This window comes from Varroa destructor, unplaced genomic scaffold, assembly GCF_002443255.2.
Source record: "Varroa destructor unplaced genomic scaffold, Vdes_3.0 BEIS01000004.1, whole genome shotgun sequence".
Lineage (NCBI taxonomy): Eukaryota > Metazoa > Arthropoda > Arachnida > Mesostigmata > Varroidae > Varroa > Varroa destructor.
In genome coordinates, this window is record NW_019211457.1 from 14,738,425 (window position 1) to 14,751,986 (window position 13,562).

Consider the following 13,562-nt stretch of genomic DNA (forward strand, 5'->3'; position numbering starts at 1 on the left):
ATAGACAATTTAGAGGCAAAAGATCATTGACACAAGGACACAGATAACAGGAGTTTGTTTGGCTAAAAACTGAAGTTCGTATATGTCGCGCAATCAGTAAGTTCACCTGTTTTATATAGAAGATATCCTGCATGTTTTATATATACTAGGGGTATATCTGAGAACGGTGTACCCCGTTTGTTAGCCCGTTCAGTGAGTCAATAGGTTGTATAAACATTAAATTATCAATTTGGAGATTACTAAAATTGCAGTCCAGTTTCCAACAAATTAAAAGATCTTCTACTATGCAATATTGTTGTGTGCAAAAACAAAGGAACGCCCCAATAAGCTCATTCTACAACAAACGAAATCGATTTGAATATCTTCAATCTGTTCACAGCAACTGATGGTATAGATTTGTGGGCTTATAATGAAAAAAGATTTTTTATATTATCTATATTTAGTCCTTAGTTATACTTTCCACATATCTTCTATTTTCTCATAAATCTGTTTCGATAAATATTCATTGCTTGCCAAAATGCCGAACCGCCTTCACACTTACGTTCATCGGCTTCCTCCTCGGGATCCATTTATATTTAGATTTGCGCAAAATATACTTTGTGTAACTTTCTTGAGGCAACTACCGACCTTATCACCGGCATTTATATATACACCAAACAAAAAAACCTGATTTGACTTTAAACGCCCTAGAGACGGTTGTAACCCACTATTCTCAAATGTTTTCATACCCGGCATCAATACATTAAGAACTGTAACAACCTGCCGAAAACGAAATTGCAAACAAAACTAATTTTAGGCATCGATGACCGGCTCCTTTCCCAGTCCCCTGGACAAGAGATCTTTACAGTATTGTTATCATTGTTTTGTTTATGCTGACCACTTGCTTGCCTCTCAGTCCTGCTGCATATTTTTGCCTCCTCGCCACAATACCTCTGTAACACATTTTTCAGTTGCCGGTTTATCCGCCCCAGCACCGCATATTGCTCGCGCACCCCTCAGCATCAATTTCTGCTTTTTTCTATCTGTGGCAATGTCAATTCGTGCTGATGCCAGTGGTCACGGTCACGGTGCTGGGCAGCGCAGTGGCGCCGTGTAGCAGACGCTGTTCTCCCCCACTGGCGGTAGTGGCAGATCCCACCTCGTTCCGTTTCGACGACGTTATTTTAATCACGGACAGTTGTCGATCGAATTCGTCTGTACGTCTTTGTGACCCATTTCACTGCCCGACGGCAATGGCGGTGGCAGCAGCCTACCTGCTTCACATTCAGTGAAAGCGTAGCGGTGAGAATCTTTGCTGTGAAGTCTGTGCTGTCGGTGTTTCCGTTGTTTTATAATGAGCCAGTTCTGCTATTACGCTGGCGGTGCTGCTGTAGCGAGTGTCTGAGGTAGCAAACAACGGAATGGGTCGCGGTGATAGGACGGACCGACAGAAAAACTAGACGTTTTATCATTTGCAGCCAGGCGAACTGCTGCGGCTGCATAACTGTTGCCTACGAGCTGTTATTAAATATTGGCAGGTATTCGTCGTACGGGCGGATCAGCTGCTTAAGACCTATGGGCTTGCTGCTTCTGCTGCCCGGGTCGTCGATGTTTACTACAGCTAGCCCGCTCGTAGAAAGGTATTGGCAAGCTTTGATGACTTCTTTGGTCGGCGGGGTAAGTCACTGATTTGTATGCTCACGGTGTGTGTGTGTGTCCGCGCGTATTATTACTATGTATAAAATTGTTTTGTGCAGTTGAGTGAACAACGTGTTTGTTTTCGTGTCAGTGAAAGGTAAAAAAGAACAAATGAAAAAGGTCACGATTGATATGCTACTAGAGAACGAGATAGATTATTTGTCTATAGTGCACATCACACAGTATCAAACAAGCCTGACTTGACCAGTCGACAATTGTTTTTGACAAGAAAAAAGCTGGGTTTGCGTGTCTGTTTGGTTGATAATAAGGTGACATCAATGAGTTGATGCCCACCCACCCGGCGACTATTGCAGCTTTAACTGAATGGTTCTAGGGCAAACAAGCTACCCTGTTGGTGTTGTCCGAGCATTGCATGCCAGAAGGTACAGTGGGAAACTAGGCAACGCAAATTGAACGAACACAGTTAACAGACTACAATTATCTATCAAAACGGTATAGTGTGAGACGTTTCGCCTTTGTTCTATGTATAAAGGAGACATCGGAGTTCGAAACCGGAGACGTAACGCCGTCGATATCGTTTCTTTAATTCTGCGTATGCCGCCGTAGAACGCCCAGAAGGTGGTCCCTGTTTACACGCAAAAAGATTGCACGGCTAGAAACCCAGGGTTTATGCTGGGCTTAGTCTATATGTATTAGTTCAGGTAGCTAAGGAAGAGTCCGAAGAAATCGCAATACGCGTTTCTGCCATACGACACAGTATCGAGCGAAGTCATTTGTAAAAATTACTGAAAAAATTGTCCTTGTGCAAGTTGTCTCAAGTTGTGAATGCAGACAGATTTCTTTGAAACAGTAAAGGCCTTTAATGACTGTGATTATTACGTCGCTTCGTAGTCAAGTATAATCATAATCTGATGAACAATAACCGTTTACGTACAACCGTGTAAGAAGTAAGGAGAAGAGGAATAAGAGCTAACGTAAACGCGACATTCGGTAATCAACGTATTGTTCAGTGTGGTGCTTCAGCTGTAGTCGATGGACATTATGCTGAAGGCATACACCTTTTCCAGTAACAAAGAACTAAAGGGCATATCTAATAGAACAAGTCGTTTTTAGTTTAGCTGGACTTCCTTATGATACACGAGCACTACATACCCTATTACTTCGGCAGTTTTCTGTTAATCTCGTGTGTATTCAGTTTATCATCATGGCTCTCAGGTTGTGCGTATAGGTGTCGTCCACAGAGTTGGCTGACTAATCCAAGCCAGCCATCAAATCGTTGTACAAACTCATTGTAACGAGCGAACTTGTGCTTGACAAAGATTGTCATATACAGTGAAGAATTATTATTAGCCTATACTTAATATCACTCGATTGCTTGTGAGACACTGATATTGTGTTCAGGTTGAAGAAGTGATCTATCTGGTGGGCGCGTCAAATTTTTTTCGTCCATATTTTCAAATCCTAAAACGTTGCATTTTATTAGAAGTATAACAACATATTAAGTGAAGTATTCATCATCATTCTCTACGACCTTTTGATATTTCTCATCCGATACATTTATTCTATCGCACTAGAATTTTTCAGATCTGATGCCGAAGAACTCGTTTGTCCACATTTTAAATTGGCAAATTTACTGCTCCGCATCTATTGGTGAGTGATTGGAAGAAGTTATGATCGACGAACGTGAAGTTTGAAAAATACATTGTCCTGTAAGGCCTGCCGTGAAAAGCAAGATCTGTTTTTCTGTTATACTCTCGTTAATGCCAGCAACTAGAAATTTGCCGACCATTCTCGATTTTCTTATTGCCTAAACTTTTTTTTGATTGTATAGAGTATTTCTGGTCTTCGTAGATGTCCTGTCATCTGTAACAAGTCTGCAAAGAAACGTATCACTGTTTAATGTATTGGATGGTGCCGGGCGGAATGTCGAGAGGCCTTTTGAAGTTTTTTAAATGAAAAGTCCCATCCCTATTTTAACAAGATTCCAAGATTTGGGGTACCTGATGTTAGCTAAGTGTTCGCAGGTCTTGGCTAATTCATTAGCTGTCTCCCTGCCATTGCTTGTTAAAGGTGCCTTCAGGCTGTTCTCATCAATCTCCAATGGCCGATTGGGCCTGCGTTTTCCTTATAAGCAAGTTACCTTCGAACAGTCCTCTCAGTTTTAGACCTTGTTCTCTGCTTACTAAACCTACTAAAGTTTTGGTTGTTGACAAAGGATAAAGCACCTGTTATTCCCTTAATCACATAACGGAACAGAGCAGAATATTCTCACTTTACGGACATTGAACAAAACAAACAATGGTGGAGATATCGAAACGCAAAATATTCAAAGGTGCAGACATTATTTATGCATCAGCGTAATATTAAATTTTTATTAGTTCTTGGATTGGATTTGAACCTTTTTTGCACAGCGGTAGATAGAAGGAAATGCAAGCAGTGTTTTACAATTAATTTACCGGCCATATAGTGGATGGGACAGATGTGAAACGAAATGATATTTCGTATCGCCATAAGCATATGTTCAAGGAAATAAGTAGTTATTTCTAATTCTCACCACATCCTGTATTTCCCTATGATTTCGTGTCCAACACTTGTCCGTACACTTGGATCAGGTGGGTCGAATCCTTTCTATTGTGGGAGAGACCGTTTATTGACATTTTTGCTACGTGCTATTTCCTTTGTCCAATTTTTGGACACTCAATGGTAATGATTGCGGAAGTGGCTGTTCCTTAATATATATATATTATATATATATATATATATACTTTCTGGCAAGTCATGACTGCATATATTTAAAACGAACTTCTCTACGCAGAGTATTCCGAATATGACTTACCCCATTTACCTATTGATACATGCACTGTGCTGGCTTTAGAAATTCGATGTCACATAAAAGTGGTCAAGGCGTATAACTTTGTTTCAGTGGGAGGAGAGTCCAGGCTTAATTTTCTTCGGAATTGTGTGGCATATATGTATGCATTTAGCTTATTACTATTACTGTTTTTATCGGACCGATATATTATCATTATGCATAGCAGAGACACAGAGCAGGAAATATGCGCCATATATTAGCGATACGAAAGTAAAACTCTTATACAAAGGGAAGACAAAAAGAAAACAAAATGATGTCGTTGTGTTGTATAGTAGAATTATAGCTATGTGTCCCCTTCCTCCTATATCAACTGTGTGTATTCCAGGAACGAAATTATTGCGGGAATCGGATTGTTTCTGCTTGACACCAAAATTAACGGCACGGCCCGTAACGTTAAACTTAGTTATTCACCGAGCAATAGTAGTGATTTCTGGCGTCATTAGCAGACGCTACCGCCAAGAAAAACCAAGAAAACTACTATTGACGTTATTGAAGCCCTTAAGTAAGCCACGGTCTATGTTCGTAATAGGAAAATTTACTAACTTTTATCGTGGTTTGGTGGGTGGGTAGGTGGTAACGGGGGAGGGGGTCTTTTCTTTCACTACGGGACCTATCTGCGCAGCTCTCAGTACTTGGCTAGAACTACGGAAACATTAGTGCTTTAGCTGGTATTTCAACGGGACGACGACGTAACCCTATTTGCAGATGCCGTTCGGTGGGTAGGTATCGGGAGGCGCGGAGCACCGCCAGCAATTCGCTGATACCAGCGGGAAAACATGTCCTTGAGTTCTGGTCAAGACCAGAATGCGTACGTTCTTCGGTTTTCGTGTTCGCTTAAAGACACGGAGCAACCAGGGGTGGGCGGAAGAATGGCGACCTATGGTGATGGAGGATACATTGGAGGGAGTGGATGTTGCCCGAACGGTGACGACCTCGAGGAGTTGGGCGGTCATGGAAGCGGTGGCTTGGGCTTTCACCGGGTCAACTCCAAGGACGTTGTATTCTACGAGGATAAGCTGAAAGCGAAGATTATTGGAAATCGGTAAGTGCATCAGGCCTTACCTCGTACAGGTAATATAGAAGACTTGCCACTTGCTCATAAACGAAGTACATAAATTCAAGATTCCGAAGAAGAAAACGAAGATTATTTTTTATGTGTTCTGAAATTAACAAGTCCACAATAAAAGAGTGAGTTTTACGCAACGGAACTTTTTCTATTTTTAAAAATGGCGACATCAACCGCGTACAATATAAAATCAGAATTTTTTCTTTACTTTCTACTTTTTTCTTTACTGAGTAGGGTAAACTTATATTTCAGGTACCTAATGGGAAGCCTACTTGGGGAAGGCTGTTATGGCAAAGTAAAGGAGGTGCTGGACCTTGATACCTTGACGCGACGCGCTGTCAAAATTGTCGCTCGAAAAAAGTTACGTAGGATACCCAACGGAGAACAAAGTGTTAAAACGTAAGTATAAACCGTGCCAAATTGAGAAATTTTATTCTTCCTTAATTAGGTTATCTCACAACAAAGAAACGTACACATAGGCTTTACCGTTCTTTTGCACGCAGTATTATAAACTAAGCAGACACAGAATGGTTTTTGGTTCATATACATAAACAAACGTGTATATATATGTATTTATACGGAGAAAGTAGTGTGCGTTTTAAACAGAACATGCAAGGGTAAGAGATTCGAGGGCAACTCCGAAGGCAATTTATCGGCGGTCTAATGGCTTTACGTTGTATGCGTTTTATTACTTGACTAGTGAAATGAAGATCCTGAGAGGTCTGAACCATCCGAACGTGATTAAACTCTGGGACGTGCTCGTAGATAACGAAAAACAAAAAACCTATATGATTTTTGAGTTCGGCGTCATTGTTATGCAAGAACTTCTACGAAAAGCACCGGAAAATCGTTTTCCAATCGCACAGGCTCACTGCTATTTTAACCAGTTATGCAGAGGACTCGAATACCTACATTCGCAGGTAATATAGTTCAGTCTTTGTTATCGAAACGCAATACCTCAATTATATTGCCTTTATTAATATCTAAGTAGTTCGTAGTTAATTGTTCATTGTTTTAAAAAGCACATAAGTCAAGCATTGTCTTCGAGTTAGTATAATTGTACAAAAATATTAGTCAATTAAAGTATTTTCCTCGAGTTATCACAGATTAGTTCGAATTTTGCAACTGATCAAAGTCAACTAATTCTGTACTCAGTTCGGCGTAAAGTCTGAGATTAACCGTGAATTTTTTGTCGTTTTGTTGTGTGCGATTAAACATATTTAGGGCATAATTCACAAAGACATCAAAGCCGATAATCTTCTATTGACCGTGGAAGGGGTTGTAAAAATTGCTGATCTTGGAGTGGCTGAACAACTTGACCGCTGGGCAGGCATGGATGACACCTGTCATACGAGCCAAGGTTCTCCGGCGGTACAAAGCCCAGAGGTGGCAAACGGTGCTGACACCTTTCACGGATATAAACTTGATGTTTGGTCAAGCGGAGTGACGCTCTTCAACATTACCACAGGTAGATCAAGATCCACAAGATCTCTGAAACCTATGAAGTTCATATGTTCAGTAAGTAAAATATTCGTCATCTACCTGTATATATTAAACCTTGCACTGATAACGCTAAGACAAGACATATACACGACTCCCTATGTTGTTACCTTCAGAGACAATTAACTTTTGTATTTTGTCGAATTTAAGGAAAATACCCCTTTGAAGGGGATACCATTTACAAGCTGTTTGACGCGATAGGCCGTTGTGAGGTCGTATGGCCAGAGAACGTCGAAACCCAGTTGAGATCACTTCTCGAAGGGATGTTAAATAAAGATGCCGATAAGCGGCTTTCCCTGATGCAGGTTTTCAAACATCCGTAAGTATTTGTATGTTCGATTTGTTAGTCTAATGCTTTTAACCTATTTTTTTTATCTTCAACAGACAGACATTATCATGTTAAGTTTTCTAAGGGCAGTACAACGCTGTTAGTTACTCTTTTTTAATCATGTAACTGATAGTAAATGTATGACTAATAGCATTAAAACTTTGATTTAAACAAAAGAAGGAAAAAGTTTAACTTGGCAGTTACGCAACTGTTGACTTTTCACAAAGATAAAGGTTGCTCCTTGTACAAGCACCATACATCATTATAAATTCAGATTATTTTTTGGTGATCAGTACCAACTATATAACACATTGTTTGTTCAATTTTCGATTATGTCGTTTCATTAATAGGTGGGTGCAAAGAAAGCCAGCAAATAATGAGCCATGGGTTGCCATTCCAGTAACGGAACATGATCCCTATCGAGCCCTGACTGTGATGTCTGCCCTAGAGGACATGCAGCAGCGTCGACCTTTCACGACAAACGTGGACAAAGGATCGCAAAACACTTTGACAACTGTACCGTCCGCGGCACAGTCAAATCTTGCCGGGGAAACAGAGCTCATGGTAGGAGGCGTCCATCACGCACATTCTCTGCCAGGCATCGTTCATGATCACGCCAATGAATTGCTCCTACACCGGCAGAGCTTTAACGATAATACAACAGCCGACAAAATGGATAGCCACTCGCTAGAAGACGACGTGCCCGCAGCCAGAAGCCGGATTATCCCTTACACGTTACTTAGCAAACACAAATCACAGATGTGCCGGATGTCGTGAACGCTGTAACCTGGGAACTTCACAAGAAGAGTTCTAAATAGTGAATAGTTGAGTGCCGGACAATGTCAGAACAGCGAAGCAAAACCTAATCTACTCAGAACAAGTGACTTACTAGGCACAAGAAAGCGAACGTGTCACGTTTCATCGTTTGTGGCATGTGAGTCGCGAAAATGGCCATGTATAAGCTGATTGTCACGCGAGTGAGAAGTTGGGTATTGTTGTAAGTGGGGGGCGACAGAAAGACGCGTATTGTTAAATAATGAAAGATAGTGGATGTAAAGTATTTGTACGCTTGAGAATGGTTGGACGCCCATGTGTATCAGAGCTGTTGATATGTTCTCAGAAAGCTCGGGTTCATTGACTCGCATTTCAATGGAAAAAGTTTGCGACAAAGCCCCCCACCTATTAGGCGACAACCCATCCATGGCAGCCAATTATATACAGATACTCACGAGTTCCAACTGTTGAATTTCCTGCAGAATGAATTTAAGTGCGCTTGCAAAGTAGCGAAGTGGGTAAAAATGAGTATTGCTAATTACTATTGGGGATTATCACAGATTATTCAAATCTCTTATTAGTTGGAAATTTCTTCCTGTGAACAGCAAAGCAAATGCAACAAAATAAGGAAACAAAACGTTTTCGTGTATAGAAAATAATTATAGAGTACATAATTCAAGTTTCGAGTATTTTTAATAATTAGCTTGTGTCATCAGTTCATTACACAAGTGGTGCAAATATTAGAATTCGTCTAAGGAAGCGGAATTTTACAATCCTAAGGATTTGCTGTTTTAACAGTTAGCTATGATAACTGCATGAGCAATGAAACTATTGTTACTACCGGATTTACGAACAGCACAATACCGTTATGATTCCGGACGGACGGTGAAGGCCGTTTGCCGTCGTTACGAACAGCACGAAAGGATAGAAAAAAATACGAACAACTTATGCTGATTTGGCTGTTAAGCCACTGTTTGAAGGGGTCGTAACATAGTAGTGGGCAGTACGTCGAAAACAATTGGGATTGTTGCAATTCACGGAGAATACAATAATATGTTTGCGAGAGATTTTAGGTCGCCAGTCCGTGTGTTTTGACTGTCGAATATTGGCGGTTCATAGAACCCACCTTTGTGTGTTTGTGTGTGCGCGTGTGTGTGTGTGCGCGTGTGTGTGTGTGCACGTGTGTGTGTGTGTGTGCGCGTGAGTGTGTGTGTGGCGTGTGGGCGCGCGTGTGTGTGTGTGTGTGTGTAGTTTGTGTGTGTGTGTAGTGTGTGTGTTGTGTGAGTGTAGTGTGTGTGTGTGTGTGCAGTGTGTGTAGTGTGTGTGTGGTGTGTGTGTGTGTGTAGTGTGTGGGTGTGGGTGGGTGTGTGTGTGTTATGTGTGTGTTTTCGTATGCAAAATCAATGAAGAAACACTAATAAGATCATTAGTTACCATTAGTGGATTACGTTTTTGCATTCGAAGAGAAAACTACAAAATCGACCCCTCGAGAAATGTTAAGTATACTTAAAGAGGGTAAGGGATACTGTATGAGTGGTATTGTTGATATTATGTTTTTTTGTTGGAGAAGCTGTGGAGTATATGCTGAGATCTACCAAGGATGTGACTTAGCTCGCAATCTGTTTCGTCACAAAGGAGTCCGGAAGAGCCCCGAAGAGAGGTTGCAAATCTAATATTAGAAATAACGCCGTCATCGGTGTATTGTAAAGGCATTGCAAGACAAACACAAATAATTTTTAATTTAAAAGTAAGGCAAGCAAAGCAACAACAACAAATTCATCTCAGATGCAAGATGCTCCTTACTATTAACGAAGTAAAACACGCAATATATATCGAGGAACTTTTTCGTTAAGCTTTGCCGTGCATTAGCTTACTCTCGGGAGTTCCGGAATCGTTCGGGATTATGCTGATGATCATTGTATGTATGTATGTGTGCTGCCTTAGAAAAGTTGCTGTCGACGACAACAAAAAAGAGCCGCCGTAATATTGTTGAATTCTTATGACCCCCAACCCTCTTCGTCCAATTCCCGTTTGAGATACGCAATAGTGATAATGACCGGAGCCAAGAGAAATAAATTTATCGTGATAACCTGTGTTTTGCATAATTTCCTACCCCTTGGCGCTGTGTTAAAAGGTGCAATTGCCATACTGTTATCACAATATATATAATAACTTTAGAAGACAGAGAAAAATACAGCAATGAAGGGAAACATCGAGAAGCGGAAACAGAAAACAGATAAACCGACATAGAGGGACAAATGCATAGGAGATAAACAATAGCATTCATACGTGAAAGGGGAAGTGTAGAAGTATGGAAGCATGTCAAAAATGAGACCGTGTCTCTACGAAACAAAATACTACGAGACGTAATGTACAAAGAGATGTGTATATAGAAGAAGAACAATAAAAAAAAAAGAGGTTTAAGAGAAAAAAAATAGCACTGCTGATAGATGTAAGAATAAATTGTGCCTTTGAGGTTCACATTAACAAAAGAAACAGTGGCTTTGCTTTTATTGAGAACAAATTGCCATACCCGTTTTCTGATCTAATTAACATTATTGCTTAAAAGCATTTGCTCTGCTTGTATCCATCATACAATGAAAAAGTTTGTTATTTTTAGGAAAACGTAAGGCGGTGAGAGAGACGGCCACACTACCGCTCAGCCATTTTCGCATCTGAAGTCATTAGAAATAAATGGATCTAGAATTGACGCAAATCATAGGAGCCTGAAAAGACCGCGGCACTACTTGAGAGTAATTTTTTATAAATAGCATAACAATAAATATTGAATTCAACCCTTGTTAAGAACGTTTCGTGTCACTCTTTCGTTCTGTATTCTCAAATTCACACTTGAAATGGAAACGGCAGTAAAGATCATCAAACTTCAAGGAAACATTATTATTCTTAAAGAGCTTCCAATGAAGATATAATTCATAGTTATTATTCTTAAAGAGCTTCCAATGAAGATATAATTCATAGGTACCACGCAGAGGCACTTGGTGAAAGGACGGCTTTATGCCGACGGCTCTTCATGGTGTCAATCGTACTAAATATAGGAGAAGAAATATATTTCACCGGCGTAAAATTTACAAAAAATAATCTAAGAAACATAGATATGTAACGTTAACTCGTTAATAGTACATGCGACAACATAGAATGACAGAGCAATCTAGGGAAAATAGAGAAAAGAAAGGAACGAGGAGAAGGTTTATATCATTGGACCTTGGCAGATATTCCTAGTTTACAAAATTATTTATCTTTTTTTTCGAGCTGTGAAAGTAAGGAGAATTAAGATGACATTAGTTCCGGACATTTTACAGCATCCTCAATTGCGAGATATTTAAGCAAATTGGCAAATTCCAATATTATATTATAAGATAGAAGAACATCCAGTGATTTTTCTGCTGATGATTATTAATTCATAATTAATTTAAAACCAAAGGATCCTTTTAAAGTTCATTCATATACATTTGCGCCGCATGTAAAAACAATGTCAATGCACGGAAATGCTTTATTTAGCCGAACGATCGTAAACCTAGATAATCAAATTGGTACAAATTTACCGGTTATGACCCCACACCACTTTAACGAAGAATATATTTTTATTATGATACTAATCTATATTTACTATATGATGGTAGATATCAATGTGATGATCTTGAAAATTTAGAAGAAATAAAAGCGTTTGATATTGATGTGGAGTATACCTTGACTTTTTATTTCATTAAAGTAAATGTTATCCTTGTTATTATATTTTAATTTTATCTTTATAGCTCCTAGTTCCTTTTTAATAGCTTCTTATGCTGTTAACGGCATATGCTGAGTTGGGGCTCCAACCATAGTAAACTTTCCAACATCATGATTACTGTTACACCAAAATAAACCATAACTATAAACGACTATAATTCACATCCTCTCGGTCTTCGGTCATTCCTTTTCAATCCTACACCTTCTTGTCGTGATCAAGTCTTTACAGGGCACAGATGTATAAAAATATTTAAACGGATCCTTTGGCTTTAAATTCATATGTATCAATGTTTCATCTGCATTATATCCTCTATCACGATCCTGTCCAATTTATAGAAAAAAGGAATAGTATTTTCCAATTTGCTTTAACATCAAATAATTGCGGGTGGGAACTAATGTCATCTTAATTCTATTTATCTTGAAAGAAAAGGTGTATACTTGTTGAGGCCCAATGATATAATCCTCTTGCTCCTTGTTTTGGTAACTCTATATTACCACACGTACTATTACAAACAGCTCTCGTGAGGATCACGTATACACATTTTTTAAAATACATTTTACGCCGGCGAAATATATTTCTCTTCATATATTTAGTATAGTTGTGAAAACGACGATACCGCCGACGAAGAGCTATTCTGCTACCTAGTGCCTCAGCGTTGTACCTATAAACACTCGATTTATAATAACCAGCATCGAAATGTGATAAATGAGCGCTAACAGGTCCGTGGACCGTTGGCACAACACTGACCCTCCTGTCCAGAAAAGTTTATCTCTATAAGAGACGTTCGGAACGATACGTTTCTGAATACGGTCCACCGGCAAAAATAGAATAGACTCCCGTGCCACCTTAACTCAAGTGCTAGGCGTTTTTTTTACTTTTTTTTTACTTTTATTTACCTTTTTACTTACTTATCCAGAAGGAGGAAGGGGAATGCTAAGAATCTATAAGTAGCCTGCCCCGTCTACTAGACAGTGACCAGAACTCGCATAGTCCTTCTGGACGCCAGCGGTAACTATGTAGGACGAGAACTAGAATATATATCAAATATTTAATCTGTGGAATTCAACGTGGTGCTCAAGGAACTCTTCATTTACAAAAAACTCTATTCGGCTAACCCAAGTAAGAACCTTATTGTCACTTCGAAATCGCTAAAGCCACCAGTAAACAAGCAGCCGAGTGCTGCAAAAAAAGAAGATTACTATGAATATGGCTCAGTTGGAAGACACGCATCTGCTGAAGAACCAAGAAAAAGATAATACTTTCTTGACATGGTGTTCTAGCAACAGTAATGTATTGCACTCAATAATGAGATTATTCCGGAAATGGGATTATGACAAAAATAAAAAGCATTTTTTTTTATTAAAAAACTTGCATCCATCACGAAAATCAATAGGATTCCCTAAGATTGCGGTTGGCGTTTTCAAAACAAAAAATACTATTTTTACCAGGTTCTATAACAACTATCCTTAGTCACGGTAACTGAATTACGTAAAAGAACTACGTAAAAGAAGGAATTCTTTTACAAGTGGAAAAAGACTCCTTCGTAACATTATCATCAATTTTGATGATTGATATATAAGAAAGCAGAAAAAACCAACAACTTACGCTGATTTGATGTTGGTAGATAACGTAGATG

At 39.4% G+C, this 13,562-nt stretch overlaps 1 protein-coding gene across 5 annotated transcripts; it reads left to right on the forward strand.

Moving 5' to 3' along the window:
- The first annotated feature begins 543 nt into the window (after positions 1-543).
- Positions 544-11,882, forward strand: LOC111248898 (serine/threonine-protein kinase STK11-like). Of its 5 annotated transcripts, none has more exons than XM_022801991.2 (8): positions 548-1,656; positions 4,836-5,012; positions 5,216-5,552; positions 5,829-5,975; positions 6,277-6,496; positions 6,801-7,044; positions 7,227-7,395; positions 7,755-10,986. In XM_022801991.2, the coding sequence occupies exons 3-8, from the start codon at positions 5,287-5,289 to the stop codon at positions 8,179-8,181; spliced, it is 1,473 nt and encodes a 490-aa protein (XP_022657726.1). In that variant the 5' UTR covers positions 548-1,656; positions 4,836-5,012; positions 5,216-5,286; the 3' UTR covers positions 8,182-10,986. The 5 variants fall into 5 exon arrangements, 4 of the variants coding, with proteins under 4 accessions (XP_086842411.1, XP_022657726.1, XP_022657722.1 ...); XR_002672714.2 differs by lacking the exon at positions 4,836-5,012 and having other exon boundaries at positions 549-1,656; positions 7,755-8,338; positions 10,799-11,882; XM_086986285.1 differs by lacking the exon at positions 4,836-5,012 and having other exon boundaries at positions 544-1,656; positions 7,805-7,962.
- The last annotated feature ends 1,680 nt before the right edge of the window (positions 11,883-13,562 follow it).